The sequence below is a fragment of the Anguilla rostrata genome, chromosome 2, assembly GCF_018555375.3.
Source record: "Anguilla rostrata isolate EN2019 chromosome 2, ASM1855537v3, whole genome shotgun sequence".
Taxonomy (NCBI): Eukaryota; Metazoa; Chordata; class Actinopteri; order Anguilliformes; family Anguillidae; genus Anguilla; species Anguilla rostrata.
The window spans coordinates 48,017,121-48,033,052 of NC_057934.1; the positions used below are offsets into that span (position 1 = coordinate 48,017,121).

General features: G+C 39.5%; 2 protein-coding genes across 3 annotated transcripts; one reads left to right on the forward strand and one right to left on the reverse strand.

The window, feature by feature from the left end:
* Positions 1-399: 399 nt before the first annotated feature.
* ints15 (integrator complex subunit 15) lies at positions 400-6,871 on the forward strand. The gene is made up of 7 exons (XM_064322693.1): positions 400-560; positions 1,580-1,773; positions 3,159-3,380; positions 4,198-4,363; positions 4,683-5,213; positions 5,330-5,369; positions 5,531-6,871. Exons 2-7 carry the CDS (start codon positions 1,582-1,584, stop codon positions 5,754-5,756), a joined length of 1,377 nt encoding a protein of 458 aa, XP_064178763.1. The 5' UTR covers positions 400-560; positions 1,580-1,581; the 3' UTR covers positions 5,757-6,871.
* A 485-nt stretch (positions 6,872-7,356) lies between these two features.
* Positions 7,357-13,235, reverse strand: pmm2 (phosphomannomutase 2). 2 transcript variants are annotated; one of them, XM_064322695.1, is made up of 8 exons: positions 12,909-13,235; positions 11,473-11,604; positions 10,690-10,766; positions 10,507-10,598; positions 10,143-10,242; positions 9,537-9,612; positions 9,320-9,435; positions 7,357-9,201 (listed from the first exon to the last, which is right to left on the reverse strand). In XM_064322695.1, exons 2-8 carry the CDS (start codon positions 11,600-11,602, stop codon positions 9,097-9,099), a joined length of 696 nt encoding a protein of 231 aa, XP_064178765.1. In that variant the 5' UTR covers positions 11,603-11,604; positions 12,909-13,235; the 3' UTR covers positions 7,357-9,096. The 2 variants fall into 2 exon arrangements, with proteins under 2 accessions (XP_064178765.1, XP_064178764.1); XM_064322694.1 differs by having other exon boundaries at positions 11,473-11,584; positions 12,909-13,233.
* Between the last annotated feature and the right edge of the window lie 2,697 nt (positions 13,236-15,932).

Below are 15,932 nucleotides of genomic sequence, written 5' to 3' on the forward strand. Positions count from 1 at the left end.
CATGGTATTTTAAAATATATTGATACCACCAGAGACATGTTGACATTTGCATGGAAAATGAAGTGGTATAGTAATACAATAAAGCTGCAATTTTAGTAAGAAAATAAAAGTAATGGCAATAAAGAAAATGATTTAAATTTCTGAACAAACATAAATGACAAAAATATAAGCTGATAACTGGATCAGAGAGACTGGCTCAACATGTGCAAACACCAGCTTTCACTGCGGGTGGGTCTGTCGGTTCTTCAGAGATTTTGAGACATGTAAAGTATTTAAATAATCTGCTTTTTGCATAAGGGTTTCGGAACGAGTTAATGCCGTTTCCTATTACTTAATACTTCTGCACCGCAGATGGCGGTATTATCTCATGTGGAAAAAACGCAACCTAACTCACCGAGGAAATAGAGGGACGTTTGTCCTAAAAGGGCTACCGTAGTAGAGAGAATGTACATTGCCGAGCGGCGGCATCGGGCTGCGGGCTTCGTGTACGCCCTTTAACTGCTTGTTTTTTAATGATTTTATATTAGAGAGGCGATGGCGTGGTAACAGTGGGACATAAGGTAAATAAAATGTTGAATGTTACTCGTGCTGTGTACATACAAGGATACAAGAAAACCTGTGAACTTAACTTAAGCACTAGCTTATTTTGGTAGGCCGCATCTGTCTTTGAGCCTCGCCCTCGCGGTCCTGTCTGAGTTTTGAATTTGTGCTATGCAGGCTTTCTTAGTTGTGGAAGTATTTTTTACGTTACAACGTTCACCTTCTATTTAGGGTTAGACGCGTGACACCACTTAAGACAGAAATAAACCTGATATAATTTGGGTTCGGTGCAGAAATAAATTCATAAAGCTTTACATGAAGTGCATATTTTGACTTCTTCATCTGTCTCGTTTCGTGGGTTCTTGATTACTTGCTATCCTGATACGGAATTGTGGCCAGACAAACGCACATTATATAGGAGCAAAGTGCAGAATTAAGAGAGAAAACAATGGTTGTCTATGTAGTTAACGTCAGCTCCCTGTCACAGTAAGTGAACGTGACAGTTATTATTATGGATTCCCATCCTGGTCCTGGAGAACCCCCGAGTATGCTGTTTTAATTTACTGATTTTTAATCCGTCTGATCAGTTCTAAGGCAAACTAACACTTTGTGTTTAATGTGTTGTGGCAAATGGTTTTTAAACGATGTAAAATTGGCTGAAATTGGTGAACTCCTAAATTCTGAAAGTGTGGATAGTTGGTCATGAAGCTAATCTGTTTGTGGAAAATGAGTTTGAAGAAAAGCAGTTGGTGACAAACCAAACCTGCATTTTTAAAATGATTCAACACAAACTTTTGTGTTGAAATGCCAATTCTTCAAATTTCTGTGCTGAAACATCAGTTCTTGTTTTCAATAACCTTCATTTAGGAATTGATAGGAAGATATCCATATCAGCATACATGGGAGTTTTGTGGAGCACGGTTGGGAACTCCTGGCTGCTCTGTACTGTTGTCTCACTCATTACAATGCCAGTTATATTGAGTTATCTCTGTCCCTGTGAGCTTGTGTTGACATTTGAACCTGCTTCTCTGCCACACAGCGATGAGTGATATCCGCCATTCCTTGCTGAGGCGAGATGCCCTGAGTGCTGCCAAGGAGGTGCTGTACCACTTGGACATATATTTCAGCAGCCAGCTTCAGAACACTGCTGTCCCCATCGTGGATAAAGGCACCATCGAACTGGTGGAGGAGTTCATCTTCCATGTGCCTAAAGACCGGAATGTGCAGCCAAAAGTATGGCTTTGTTCCTTTTTTTACTGTATATCCATAGTTGTTTATTGTTATGTTTGTTAAACTACAACTATACAATCATGTGCAGGCTCTCTAATTAGGCCTAGCTAATTCTAAAGGGAGTTAGGTATTAGGGGGTGAAGCACACTAATGTTGATTCTAATGCACTTGAAGTGATTTGAATCTACTTTCTCCCACATCGATTTGTGCTGAATGCATCTTGAAGCATACAGAAAATAACACGTCATTGCCTTTTTTTCTTGTGAAATTACTTCAGTGAAATCAGTTAAATCAGTTGAACTGAACAACAACAAATGTGAAATGTTGATAAATCGGCATCAGTTCCTTAAATCGTCCTGAATATCTGCATAGCAAGCATGTACTGTATTTACACTGCACTCTGCTGCAGGGTGAAAAACATATTTAAAGTATTTATTTAAAATTACCGGGCAGAAAACAAACTGTGTTTTAAGGACTTCTTGTATGCTGTTTAATTGCACATAATTAACTGTAAATATGTTGATCCACTGGTTGAGCATTTTTGGGCAGTTTCCATGAAGCCTTTGCTGTCTCTTTTCAGTCTGGTTCATATAACCTAGCCTGTATCTTTCCAAGATGTTAGCTCCTTTGCCTTGTTTTGGTCATGTGAGACTCTGTGGTTTTGATATTTTACTTTCCTTCGTAGAAGCCTTAAATATGACAGCATTATCTTTGGAACACATTTAGTTTTATATTCATGGGTAGTTAGATATGTCCATGCAGAGTGAATGGATTCAGTTTGTATTTGTATTGTAAAAGTAATAGTTATAAATGACCAAGACATAATTATACTTACAATGTAGATGTATTAGAAAGTTTTAGAAGATAATATAATGCAGTAAACAATATATGGAGGTATAATTCTGTTATTCCTGTTTGACTGTGGCTTTGTTCACTACCTGGCAACCTAACAGATTGGTTGCCTAGCAATTTAATATAGTTGATTAGCAACTTAGCAAGAGTGCCTTCCACTGACTTCCTGACCTGAACCCCTGAATCCAAAAGGAAATCCATTTTTCAAGGTTTTTTAAAATCCATTTCAAGGGTACTTCTAATTCTAAGGAGTTCCTAATGCATTCTGTTGTTAGATGTTCTTATACCATTATACCATACCAGAAAAGCTCAGGAGAGTGAAATTACCAGTCTATTCAAAATCTGGTTTCATATTCAAACTTTCCTATATAATTAAAAAAATAATAATTTTATTTACATTTCTGTTATACTACACATAGATCCTGTTTGAATTCAATCAAGCTGACACCCAGTGCTATATCTGTTGGGCTTGGTTTTAATACGGTCACTTGTAATGTGATTAGATTGTATAATATTTTGTTTTCACTGTCCAACAGAGGATGAACTCCCTGCAAGAACTGCAGCTGCTAGAGATCATGTGCAGTTACTTCCAGGAGCAGAGCAAAGACGCCGTGCGGCAGATTATCTTCTCTGCCCTCTTCAGTCCCCAAGGCAACAAGGCTGACGACAACAGAATGGCCATGCTGGGCAAACTGGTGTCCATGGCTGTGGCTGTCTGCAGAGTGCCCATTCTGGAGTGTGCTGCATCGTGGCTGCAGGTTAGCAGCATAACATATCAGTAGTCTAAAAACTGAATAATCGCTTTATACGAATGAAATGCAATTGAAGTTTCCAGGCATAGTCGTTTATAACCATAATTTTGTTTTATATTTCCTTTTCAGTGACCCACCCTCTTTTGGCGTCATGTGAACTATTTTATTTAGTTCTTGTTTAGTCTTGTTCTTATTTTAATCAAACGCATTGACTTTCTTAAATTGCAGTTTTCTAGAAATGGTGATGACATGTCATTTTCACAAATTTTGATAAATCAGTGGAGTGGTGACTTGTTTCTGCCTAACGTTTGAATTTTTGATCAGTTGCTGACAAGGAACTAGATAAGGTTTAGAACCTTGTTAAATTGACTGGGCAGGCTGTAACTTGAGCTGTATTCTAGAAGCCAGACAGTGTAATCTATGTCTAATTTTCACAAGAGTTTGTTATGAAGTTTTCTTCTACACAAGCAGATTGTTCTGGTATTTATTTTGAAATGTAAATTGTTCTTACTCATTGTGAGCGAGTAGCTATATTTATTGGCTCCTAGGAGTCATTTGTAGATCACAAAATATTATCTAGGCCTACATACACACATTAACAGAAACATTAAGTTGTAGGGGGTATTATTGAATTGGTGTTGCTGTGATAAATCAATGTTTGTCAAACGCTACATTTTTATTTGTGATTGATGTTATGTATTTTGCTGGCTATTTAACAGTGTACACTATGTATTGTTCTACAGGTTTGCTTGTTTGGGGAAGTACTGTTTTGGAGATATTTTTTAATATCTCACATTTGTAAATTCCTCTGTCTTCCTCGCAGAGGTCCCATGCTGTCTACTGTGTACGTCTTGCCAAGGTCTTAGTGGATGACTACTGCAGCTTGGTGCCAGGGTCAGTCCAGACACTCCAGCAGATCTTCAGCGCCAGCCCTCGATTCTGCTGTCAGTTCATTACAGCCGTCACTGCCCTCTATGACCTCTCATCAGGTATTTTAACATGGGAGACGTGCCTTTGTTCGCTTTTATTGTCAGGTTAAATCCAAGTATTTTATGTGAGGAAACTGGATTGAGTATACTGTATAATTGTTCTCATCATCTTAGAAATACCTTGGCCTCTGTGTAAGGCTTTCATTTTGGAAATGTATACAGATGGTTTACATTTGTATTTTTCATTTTCATCGATATTCTTTGAATTACTTCACATTTAAGTCACAGAGTGTTACAGGAACCAGGAAGTGAGTTGTATTTAAAAACAGAAATCGAGCTGCCTTTAGCTCTGTTTGAATGAGTGCTGTCTTTTCCACAGAGGACCTGATCCCCCCTTTTGACCTTCTGGAGATGGTGGTGAACTGGATCTTCGATGACCCTCGACTCACTCTCATCACCTTCCTCAACACGCCTATCTCAGCCAACCTGCCCCTGGGTTGTCTGGACCTCACTCCACTGTTGGGACTGGTGCGGTGGTGTGTCAAGTCCCCTTTGGCCTACAAGAGGAACATAAAGCCTTCTATGTCCAACGGCCACACGGGCAAACTCGCCCAAGAGACGACAGAGTGCGATGGGGGCGACAGGGACTCACAGCCTCTGTACTCCAAGCTTCACCTGAGTGTCCTGCAGGTCCTCATGATGCTGCAAGCGCACTTGACGGAAAAGAACCTGTTTGGCCGCTTGGGACTCCTGCTGTTTGAAAACGTGGCTCAGCTTGTGGAAGAGATAGCGAGGCTGATGAATGAACTGAACCCTCTGAATGCCACCAAAGAAACTGAGCTCTCTTTGGACAGACTGGCTCAGGCCCTGCAGGTTGCCATGGCAGCAGGAGCATTGTTGTGTGCAAGAGGTGAGTTGAACACCAGTCACATATTCAGTATGTGAACTCTGGTGCATAGTTTTCCATTGTGATGTCTCCACTTTGGATTCTAATTAACTACTGCATTTTTCCTTTCATCTCAACAGAGGACCTGAGGTCTCTTTGTTCCCGGCTGCCCCACAATAAGTAAGTAGGACTTATTTTGTGTTAACTGATTATATGCTTGACTGTCTAAGCTCAAAAAGCATGATGGAGAGGATATAATCATTTGCCAAACATCAAACAGTGCATCTTTTTCTTTATCACAGATGTAATTAAGTGTAATATCTTTAACTCTTCCCCTACAGCTTGCTTCAGCTGGTGATGTCAGGCCCGGTCCAGCAGCCACCCCATTCTCCATATCAGCCTGGGTTTTACCCCCACATCCACACGCCACCACTGGGCTACCCTCCCCGACCTGCTTCCGTTGCCCACGCCACTCTCCCTGCACACCCGGCGCACAACACACACTCTCCTCACCCCACCCAGACTTTTTTACCGGGGATGACCTTTCCTTACCGCCCGATCCGCTAGTGACGACTTGCTTCCAAAAAGCTGCACTGCTTGTATTTCTGATGAAATTGGGCCAGCTATACTTGCAATATGATAATTGTATTCCTAAGATGGTATTGTGAAATTTTGTGTTATTTTCCAGAAATCCAACCAGGCTCAGTAATTCAGAATAATGCATAAACTGTAATTACACCAAACTGGAGACTCCAGATTGGACAGTTGTTGGTACCCAAGCTGGTCTAGGGTAGGGTAGTGCAGGGATCAGCAGATTATGGAACCCTGCAACAAAGATTCTACATGTAGAACCTTGCTGGCTGCTTGGGAATCTGAGCCAATGTGGAACGTAAACGGGTTTCTCAGTGACCCATACATTGGGGGTGGAGGGCGTTGTTCCCCATCTTCAGTACTTGGAAGGAAATATACAGAATGGGAACAGAGCGCCATGCGGTAGTTAAGCATTATCATCATCGTCATCATTTTTTTTTTTAAGGCAAGCATTTGGATAGGTGAAGGATTGGACCTGATTGAGGAATATTCCATATTATACAGTTGATAGCAAGGTCTGGTGCTTAGCCAAAGAAGATTAGTAGTAATTAAATTTGCATTTACTATTAAAAAAAATAAATTAATAACCTTGAACTTACTTCAAAAATGAATCCTGTTTTAGAGTTTTTGTTCTTGTGCAGACACCGCAAGAGGCCCCCGTGGAACTGAGCATATATATGCCTGAATTCAAAAATGTGAATTTACCCCAATAAATATGCAGTCTTGAGTCTCCAGCTGTGGTGTACCTTTGGCCTAAGAAATTAAGTATGAAATGTCCCCAGACAGTGTATTTGCAAATACTTAATATTCATATATTTTCAGTATGTTCAGTTTCTGTTTGACAATGCAATAATTCATTACAAAAAGCACAATAATAAGTGTTAATTGCAGATTAAAAAATGTTTCATCTTGGAATATGGGACTGAAATACTGAGTTCTTTCTTGCAGATATAAACAGAATTCAGAACTGGAAGTGGACCATAAAAATACAGTGTTTCTTGAAAAGACTATATCGCTGTAAATGACTCATTTTTGTATTTGTTGGCCAAATGTAATAAATTGCTTATAATAAATTGTTCTTTATTTCCAAATGCTGATTTGGTAGTTTTCATGGGATGATTAGAGATGGTTAACATTTCCAGTACAGAATGATATTATGCCATTTTTGCATTTTAACAGCTATTATTCCCACAAAATTAGCTTCTTTCTGCTAAATCTAAACTAAGGTGATATAATACAGATGATAAATTGGGGCCCCGTGGTTTGTATGATGTGGAGAATTCTGATGGAATTGTGGAATTCAGTACTGAACTTGGAATCCAGCAAATCTTGAAATTTCCAGTCCTTTTCATGGAAATGCATTTAATTTGAAGGGACATGCAGCAGGTAATCTCAAGCACCCATCTGGTTGTTGCACGACAGCGAGTTCTCACACATTCATACTCATTATCTGGGAATATTGAAAAATATTTTTTTTTGTATGACAGCATAACCTAGCTTTTCGTATATTTTTCACATTGACCATCCTTAGCGAAGATTCAATGTAATGAATTCAATGTTTTCCATTGTAATAACATCATTTTCTACTAACTTTATTGGGAAAGAATGTTTGTTTTCATACCACATAGTTTCTATTCAAATGTAGTTACATTTCCGATGATTGAATGAACAAGATGCTCATTATGTTAAATTGAATCAGCTACTTTACAAATTAATAGATCATATAACATTCCATATAATGATTAACACAGAGCCTGATCCTGGTTTGAGATATGCCACAGCTGCGCTTTCGGGACATAGTCTAACGGAAAAGAAGGCATGTCCCATTTAACTCCCAGTTACACAAAATCTGGCTTGAGTCTGAATTACTTTTTACCTAGTGTTATCTCCCCAGCCTTTGCTTGCATGAAAAGGTCATACACTTACCTACCAGCATATGGAGTAACATCTCAACTCCCTGTTCCATGTGGACAACAATAGTTTAACATACAACATAACCAAGATTGTTTATGGCAATTTACAGACATATTAAAATGAATAATTCTAACAGTTAAAATAAATGTTAATTTTTTTGAATGTCATCACAATTGCTAGCCCATTTATTAATAAACTGTAAATATTGTAGGATATAAAATTAAATCAGTGCTTTCCAAAAAACACTCTGGCCCAGAATATTTCCCTGAAGTCAGCCAGCTTCAGGTAACATTTAGCAACTAGTTACGTTTTGCCTTGTTTTGCCAGGTTTCCATTAATTTCTGTATCTGTAACCCAAATGTAACCCAATTCACGGGTCTGTAGATTCTTACAAACAACATTTTCATATTGTCATTTGAGCGACAGATACAGAAATGAAATGTCTACAGACAAATTATAGATTACTTCATTTTAAACCACCTATGCCTTGTAGTACTACATAATAGGTTTTACAAAGGGAAAATACAACAGACTGAGAACTGGTAAATTCATGTTTTCCATCTATGTACAGGTGTTAGGACAGGCTACTGCAATTGCAAGCTAATTCAAGAGCAACTCAGGATGGACCATGAAGTTACACAGATTGGCATCTCAAAGAAAGTATACATAACTCTGATGAGAACAAGTCCGATTTAGTTGACAGTGTGTAAAAAGCTTGCATATCTCAAATAAGGACCAGACTCTCAGTAACTTTATCCTATATGGAGCATAATCATCAGTAGATGGCAGACCGCCCACAAATATACTGCAAGAAAAAGTGCAAATGTTTTAAACTTTCAAGATGGCCAACACGTTTAAACTCCACATTTCAGGACCTGACCTATTGTCCTTTCTATCCCAAGGCTCAGAAGGTGCAATATGTAGCTGCTGCCATTCACAGAAAACATTACTAATGCACATACTTGGCACTATTACATATTTGCATTTGGGTCTCAGGGGCAGTAAGGGTTGTCTTTGGGAAATACCGCTGTAAACTACATTCCCTTTCTTTGGGAAAGACGGCCCTAAAATAATCATTATGCTTCATTTAACACACAGTTCCCTGGTATGCTTCTGGCTCACCTTACTGAATTACCTAAGGTGAAAACAGAAGCAATGCATGAATTTCTTTCAAAATATCATTACTTTGACCAAACTGAATTCCACAATCCCTCCTAGGGCAAAGGCCAGAGTATTAAATACACTTTTCTGCAGTATCTGTAGATCAAGTTTCAATGGACAATGGTCCTTCCAGTATCGTATGATTTTGTGCCAAATTAAAAGTCTGAATGAAGACTTATACCACAGAGGTCCACTCTCCTCATTTGCCCTGCAGTTGTGATCCTGGATTTAGGAATGGCCCTCACTTTAAGAAGAGCTCCTCACAGATGCGCACGGTGTCCTCTGGACAGGACACTTCATGGCCGCTGGTCCTGGGGTCTGCGTAGATTTCATAGTCATTACCTCCCTTGGGTAAACAGAAAAAATGAGAAAATGTCAAAAGGATGTCAGACAATGTAGAAGTACTAGTAAGTTGCGAATAGTAATGACAACAACAATAGCAGCAGACAACAGATGAAACTCACTGGCTTGGTTTTGTCGCCAAAGAAATGGATCTTCTCATAGCAGTCTTTTTCCACAATTCCCAGGCAGTAACGTTTATCCCACCCATCAGGAAACACATCAAAACTGATCTGTCCCCCTGGTCAGAAACCATTAGCAAAAACAGTTTTAAAAGACAGGCTTTTACATAATTGAGAATGAATAATCCATTCAGTGGACAAAATAAAAGAATGTACTTGCCTATGGAAAAGCACAGGCCCTTTCCAGCAAACTGTTCCCGTAAGACTGCAACAAACTTATCTCTGATGTGCTCCTTCTGTAAGAAGGGAAGACATGAATTATCTTAAGTTGAAATACAAATATACTGAAAATCCCCGAGACAGACATATAAGTAAAGGTGGCCAAAAGTAAAAAAACAAAAAAACAAGCAGACTTCTGAATGGAGCATACACCAGAGTAATTACATAAATAAAGCATAGATTCATGTTAAATTAAGAAATAAAAACCTGCTAATTAAGTTTCCACTGTCGTAATAGCAATCCAAAGGATTTACCATGCTTCAAGAAAACATTAGGTTTATACAACGTTTGTGGTAGTAATTGTGGTATTAGTTCAGCAAAATGATTGTAATGCGGAATAGTTAAATTCCAATCCACTCCCTCACTATGCAAATAAATCAATGTTTAAAAAGAGTAACACAGAGATGGATATCTACCTTCTACACACCGTACTTCCCCACTGCCACTTGTGTATACATATGGTGATGCAAAAAAGATTTAAATATCTTTAGTCTATGCACGCTGATCAGAGTGCAAGAGAGTGACGCGTAATGCAATTCTGACTTACTTTATCAAGTTCAAAGAACTCAATTCGTTCTTCTTGGCTGCAGCTCCTGCCCACCGGAGAGATATTCAGCATTCCATTGCGGAACTCAATAAAAGTTCCCCTTTGGAAAAATAAACCAATGACATTCATTAACCATGCTAACTGGGTTCACTCTTTGACCACTCAAAAAAAGACTTTGGATTTTGCTACCCTTAACATTTAAACGATCATATGTTATACAACTCAAATACAAAAAATAGGTCTACTGTACCCTACCATCAGAAAATATGCACACTTCATTTGACTCAAAAGGGATAAATATGAATCCTGGTAGCCTGATGATGATTTGCAATCTTGCAGTCACCCCTGGAAGTGCTTGTCTTACCTTTTCTTGGGCAGTTTGATCTTTGCCATGTAATTCAGAGAGAAATTAATGAAGTCCTGCAGCAGATCTTCACCCAAATAAGCCTGAATATTCTGAAAAACAAAGCAAACAAATGCTAAAAACAGATGATGATACCCAAGATTGTGATTTTAATTTGAATGGCTTGGCAAAGTGCTCTCGTACCTGCACAGAAACTAGTTTCCCATCTTTGTATGCAACCAGTCCATTTTCAGCAAACACATAATCCACTTTATCCACCACTACCAACAAAACAAATTAACAACAAATCAAAGAGAGATTGGATCCGCTGATCACTAATGTAAAAACTAATTTCCACACCCTCATATTGCCAGAGCAAAAATTATACAGCCTAAGCTCTTTTTGCGTTAGAAAATATATCTTCTAAATGTGCTGGTACTCTTTTATTCATAAACTGGGGAGCTAAGGATTTATAGACTATGCCAGTTTCTACTTCACAACTGTTAACTTCATGAATTTGTAAGTAATCATGACATTCTCAGGTGGTACTCCTTTTGATTTATTGAAAAGCTTGTGTAAGAGTTGTGTCTCCACAGAAGTGTATGGCAATGGCCCCTTAATTTAGTAATAATACTACTAAATGGAGGCTATATTATGCCTTACATCTCATCAACTCAACGTGCTTTACAGTAAAGGGGGATGGGGGCACTACTTAAACCACCACAGTATGATCGTGGTCATTTACTTGAGAGGTTGAGAGCCTGGTTGGGAATTTTACCAGGACACCAGGGAACCCTCAAGACCTTGCGATAGGATCTTTCATGATCACAGGGATTTACCATCTTCGTTTAATGACTGAAAAAAGACAGCATTTCCTGCAGCACAACATCCACGTTACTGTACTGGGGCAGTTTTTTTTTTGTCCAGAGAAAAGACAACACAAATGAGTACTGTAACTGCTATACACATAAGTGTGGTTTTACTCACCATCATTCCCAAGTTGCTCTTTGATCTTTTCCAAATCTGATCCTCCCACCACTCCTACCCGCACTCTTTGTCTCAGCCTCTTTAGAAACTCATGCATCTCAGGTGTGGCTTTCTGTAGAGGGACATACATGGCTTAAAAAAACTCGTTATAAACAGCAGTAGAAAGAAAATACATGAAAAGGACAGGAACAAAACTGAGGAAATTTTTTGATAGTAGACCTATTTACTGAGGAAGCAAACAATATTTAACAATTTCGCTCTAATTAAATTGTATTGCATCATACAGCTTTATAGAGACACAAAGAGAGAGAGAGAGAGAGAGAGAGAGAGAGATAATTACGTTATATATACTGTATGTTGTTTACTTTGTAAGCTGTAAGCGTTATACATGTATAACGTTAGGATAATGTATTTATATTAGTTAACAGATTGTAGAGATTTATTTGTATTACTGTTGTTCTTTGTAACATTTGCTTTGGCAACACGGTACTGAATATAGTACGACAACTGCAGTCCGGTTTTTCCTTAATTAATTTCATTTTGCTGAACGTAACAGTGGTTTTCTCGTCGGACTTTTATTTTGAAATTTTCAGACCCGCGCGAAAGTCCTTACTGTCGCTAGCTTCACACTGCTACTGAACATGTCATCCAAATAAATCACCTTGAAATTGAAACAGAGAGGCTGAGAAGTATAAAGTGACTCAAGACTTCAGGTGGAAACAGCCACCGTAATGTCACTGCATTTTATAACTAGTCTGTGTCGTGTAAGAGAAACTGATATCTTTACTTGGTAGCTAACATGAACTGTGTGCTAACGACTTTATACTTCGTCGATCTATGTCTCAGATTAGCTAAACACAGTGAACAGACGAAATGAGCTAACCATAAATTTAGTTGTAAATCAGCTGATTTAGCCAGCCAGCGAGCAATCAAGTAAGGCAACTAAATGGTCAAATGGAACGTGAACTAAACTATAGACTAACTGAACAATCGATACTAGCTATGTGGTGGTGAATCATTCATTTTCCAATACCGAATTAGCTACCTAGACCAAAGAATGTTACACTTGCAGTTGCCAACATATTGGCCAGCTGCAGCGAGGCATACCGTGAGTATCAGAACTAGGCATACCACCTGGCATATAAGTAAAGTAGTAAAGATAGTAAACAAGCTGCCAGGAACCAACCACACTCGCTAGTAAGCCACGAATTCATTCATTAATGGACCTATGTAGGTAGCTAACCGGCACAAAATGACACAGACACGCCGTTAAACACTATCAAGTCACGGATAGCATTAGCTAGCTACATTTTGTTGCTACATTGTGACCATTTGTTAGCACAGATGAAATGACGTGTACATTGGCTAACAGGAGTCGGCGACAACACGACGGTGCTACTGTCGATCTAAACGGCTACATACTAATTTCAACTCACTTGGCGAGCTGCAGTAAGTGTTCCGTCGACATCAAATAAGCATAACGTTGTTGTATCCACGCCTGGAAGGGCCATTTTATGTTTTGGTCGCTAGGCAGTCGACCAGCAGTATTCTTGGCTACCAGCGTTTAAATTGCGAAGAAATACGCGATGAAGTAAGTAGCAAATTGAAAGGTTTTGAATGTCTTCACAGGCATCAGTTACGCTTACGCCGCACATATACACAAATGTACATCACACATGGATGCACCATTTCAATCTTTGTCCCTCACTTCACGTTATCAACATGACATACGGATTAGCGCACGCACGGAACCATAGTCTACGGTCGCCACGTCATCGTGTCTATGGTCCTACCCAAGTCAAACCCATTCTCCGTGAAGCTCGCAAACTCCAGTGGTTATTCGAGGTACTGCAGTTTAGATGCCAAAAGCTAATTTCCATATTGAAGTGCCAGTTTGAATAAACATAATGTTTTGAGCCCCACAGAAAATGATAAAAGATTTATTTTCATTCCAGTTTGGTCCACACGGTTTTATGTCACTGTGTGCGCACCTGCGTACACGTATGAATCGGCGCGTCATATGCACGGACACACCCGCACAAAAACGAGTATGAGCGCTGTGATTGACTCATCGGGTGAAAAAGGTAGAACTGCGAGGTCCGGTCCAAATTCACCTCCTAATCACTCCGCCCTTGTACAAGGGTTGTCCCAGAACTAAGTGGGCCAACTTTTAGCGATGGGTAGTGGCTGTTCGGCCCTCATCCTCTTGTCTTCAAATGGTCAAAAAAAAAAAAAAAAATCACATCCAATTTGGTTGAAACAATTTAGGAAATATTGGGTAGCATTGCTTTGAAATACAGCTTGTTTAATTTGTGTGAGCTATAGACAATATTGTTCATGTAACTTGGCACAAATGTATTATGAAATTAAAAAGAATTACGTTATTGTGAAGAGGACAGTCATGAGGTGTGAACTATTTCATTATTTCAAAATAAAATAAAGTATTTATTTATATATTTGTTTATGCAATTCCACATTTATTTGTTTATTTCTTTTCAGCACATGTACTCTTCCATAGGGAATTACCCAACGGCCAGCTATCAGTTCTCAAACTCTGCACCAAATATAATGTTGCCCCCAGCTGATATCTTTGATTTCTGCTCAAAAAGAAAGTTTTCCCATTGGGCTTCCTTCATTTGACATCAAAATAAAATTCTTCCAAAATGACGCTAGAGTGGGCATGTGATTGCCAAAACTGGACATCTGAAGATTGGAAAAATGTTGCCCGGTGAGACCAATCTAAATTTGCAGATGTAAACCGAATGAGTCCATGCATCCATCTGGCCTTGTGTCAATGTTGCTGGCTGGTGGTGCAGGTGTAATTGTATGGGGAATATTTTCTTGGCATACAGGCCCCATTAATACTACTTGATCATCATTTGAATGGTAAATGGTAAATGGACTGCATTTATATAGCGCTTTTATCCAAAGCGCTTTACAATTGATGCCTCTCATTCGCCAGAGCAGTTAGGGGTTAGGTGTCTTGCTCAAGGACACTTCGACATGCCCAGGGCGGGGTTTGAACCGGCAACCCTCCGACTGCCAGACAATCAGTCTTACCTCCTGAGCTATGTCGCCCCTGAATGCCATAGCATACCTAAGCATTGTTGCTGACCATGTGTATCCCTTTATGGCCACAGTCTTTTTCAAGTGGATATTCGAGCAGGATAATGCACCATGCATGTCACAAAGCACACGCCATCTCAAGCTGATTTCACAAACGTGACAGTGACTTCGGTTTACTCCAATGGCCCTTACAGTCCCCAGGGCAAAAGGGCAGCATTGGTATGAGGTGGAACGGGAGGTTCGCAGCATGACTGTGTGGCCAAAAAACATGCAGGAACTGGGGCAGTAGCATGGACCAAAATATATCAGTGTGTTGAATTTGTGCTGCAAAGAAATCAGGCTGTTCTGGAGGCAACAGAGTCCTACTTCACCAAGCACTAGATATAGTAGTTCCTAAAAGTGGCCATTGAGTGTATAATCTGTATAATGCTTACATAAGGTGGTTTTTTTGTCATGGTTGTTGCAGTGGCATCATTCATCTTCAGGAAGGAGGGGTATTAAAGTATAAGTAGCACATGATGTAGTTGAATGGCAGATGCAAGTGGCATGGTAAGTTACAGGCAAGCATGAAAAAGGGTTGAATGCAATGGAGATGGATGGGTGGAGTGTCATTTTCTCCAGCATAGCATTCTCAGTCTGCGGTAAAAAAATAAATAAATAAAAAAGGATAAGAAAGTGGTGGCATTTGTAAAACTGTACCAAGTATAAGGAAGCATTTAGGAGTGAGGAGGAAGTGTTTGCAACTGTGAGGAGGTCCATGTACTCCAGGCTAAGAATTACCACAAGGCTCAGTCTATAAATAGGTACAGAAACAGCCTATTGGCTGGATAAAGGCTGTAGGCCTGTGTTACTGACAACTCTGGTGTATCTTCACTTTACCCCAAGTAAACTTCTGTAGCTGTTGGCTGTATTAGTTCCAGCCTGATCGTAGAAATGTAGACTCCTGAGATAGACAACAGGAAACTGAGGATATTGAGTAAAGTAGAAAAAGGGAGAATCACTTGGGGACTGAGAGAGAGGAAATAGAAGGCATATCAGGATCATGGTGGCTTGGTGTTAACATGATAAGAATATTACTTTTAAAGGTGTAAAAGGCACAGACTAGACATGCAGTGCAGGCCTGTTAAGATATGGGGGTTAATGCAGGCAATACCATTTGGGCAGTAAATGATTAGGCAGCATGGTTGGAACTATGTCACCCTCCTAAGGACAGGTTGGATAAACACTAAATAGTGTTGTAGCCGGTAAGTGTCATGTGTGTAACAAGCTGTGTACAAAGCCAGTAATTACAGGAGTAAGGGAAAGAATGTGAAGACGGTGGAGAAAACAGAAAACTGATTCACATGGACATGCTAGGCACTGGATGAAACTGTCCAAGGAAAAAAGGGGGGGGG

Excerpts from the sequence above, each read along its gene's own strand:
- pmm2 (XM_064322694.1), bottom strand. The coding sequence starts at position 12,983 with ATGGCCCTTCCAGGCGTGGATACAACAACGTTATGCTTATTTGATGTC. Across the intron at positions 10,243-10,506 it reads ATCAAACTGCCCAAGAAAAG|GGGAACTTTTATTGAGTTCC; the intron begins GTAAGACAAGCA and ends ATTTTTCCAAAG. Across the intron at positions 9,202-9,319 it reads TTGGCGACAAAACCAAGCCA|GGAGGTAATGACTATGAAAT; the intron begins GTGAGTTTCATC and ends TGTTTACCCAAG.
- ints15 (XM_064322693.1), top strand. The coding sequence starts at position 1,582 with ATGAGTGATATCCGCCATTCCTTGCTGAGGCGAGATGCCCTGAGTGCT. Across the intron at positions 5,214-5,329 it reads AGCATTGTTGTGTGCAAGAG|AGGACCTGAGGTCTCTTTGT; the intron begins GTGAGTTGAACA and ends TCATCTCAACAG. Across the intron at positions 5,370-5,530 it reads TCCCGGCTGCCCCACAATAA|CTTGCTTCAGCTGGTGATGT; the intron begins GTAAGTAGGACT and ends CTTCCCCTACAG.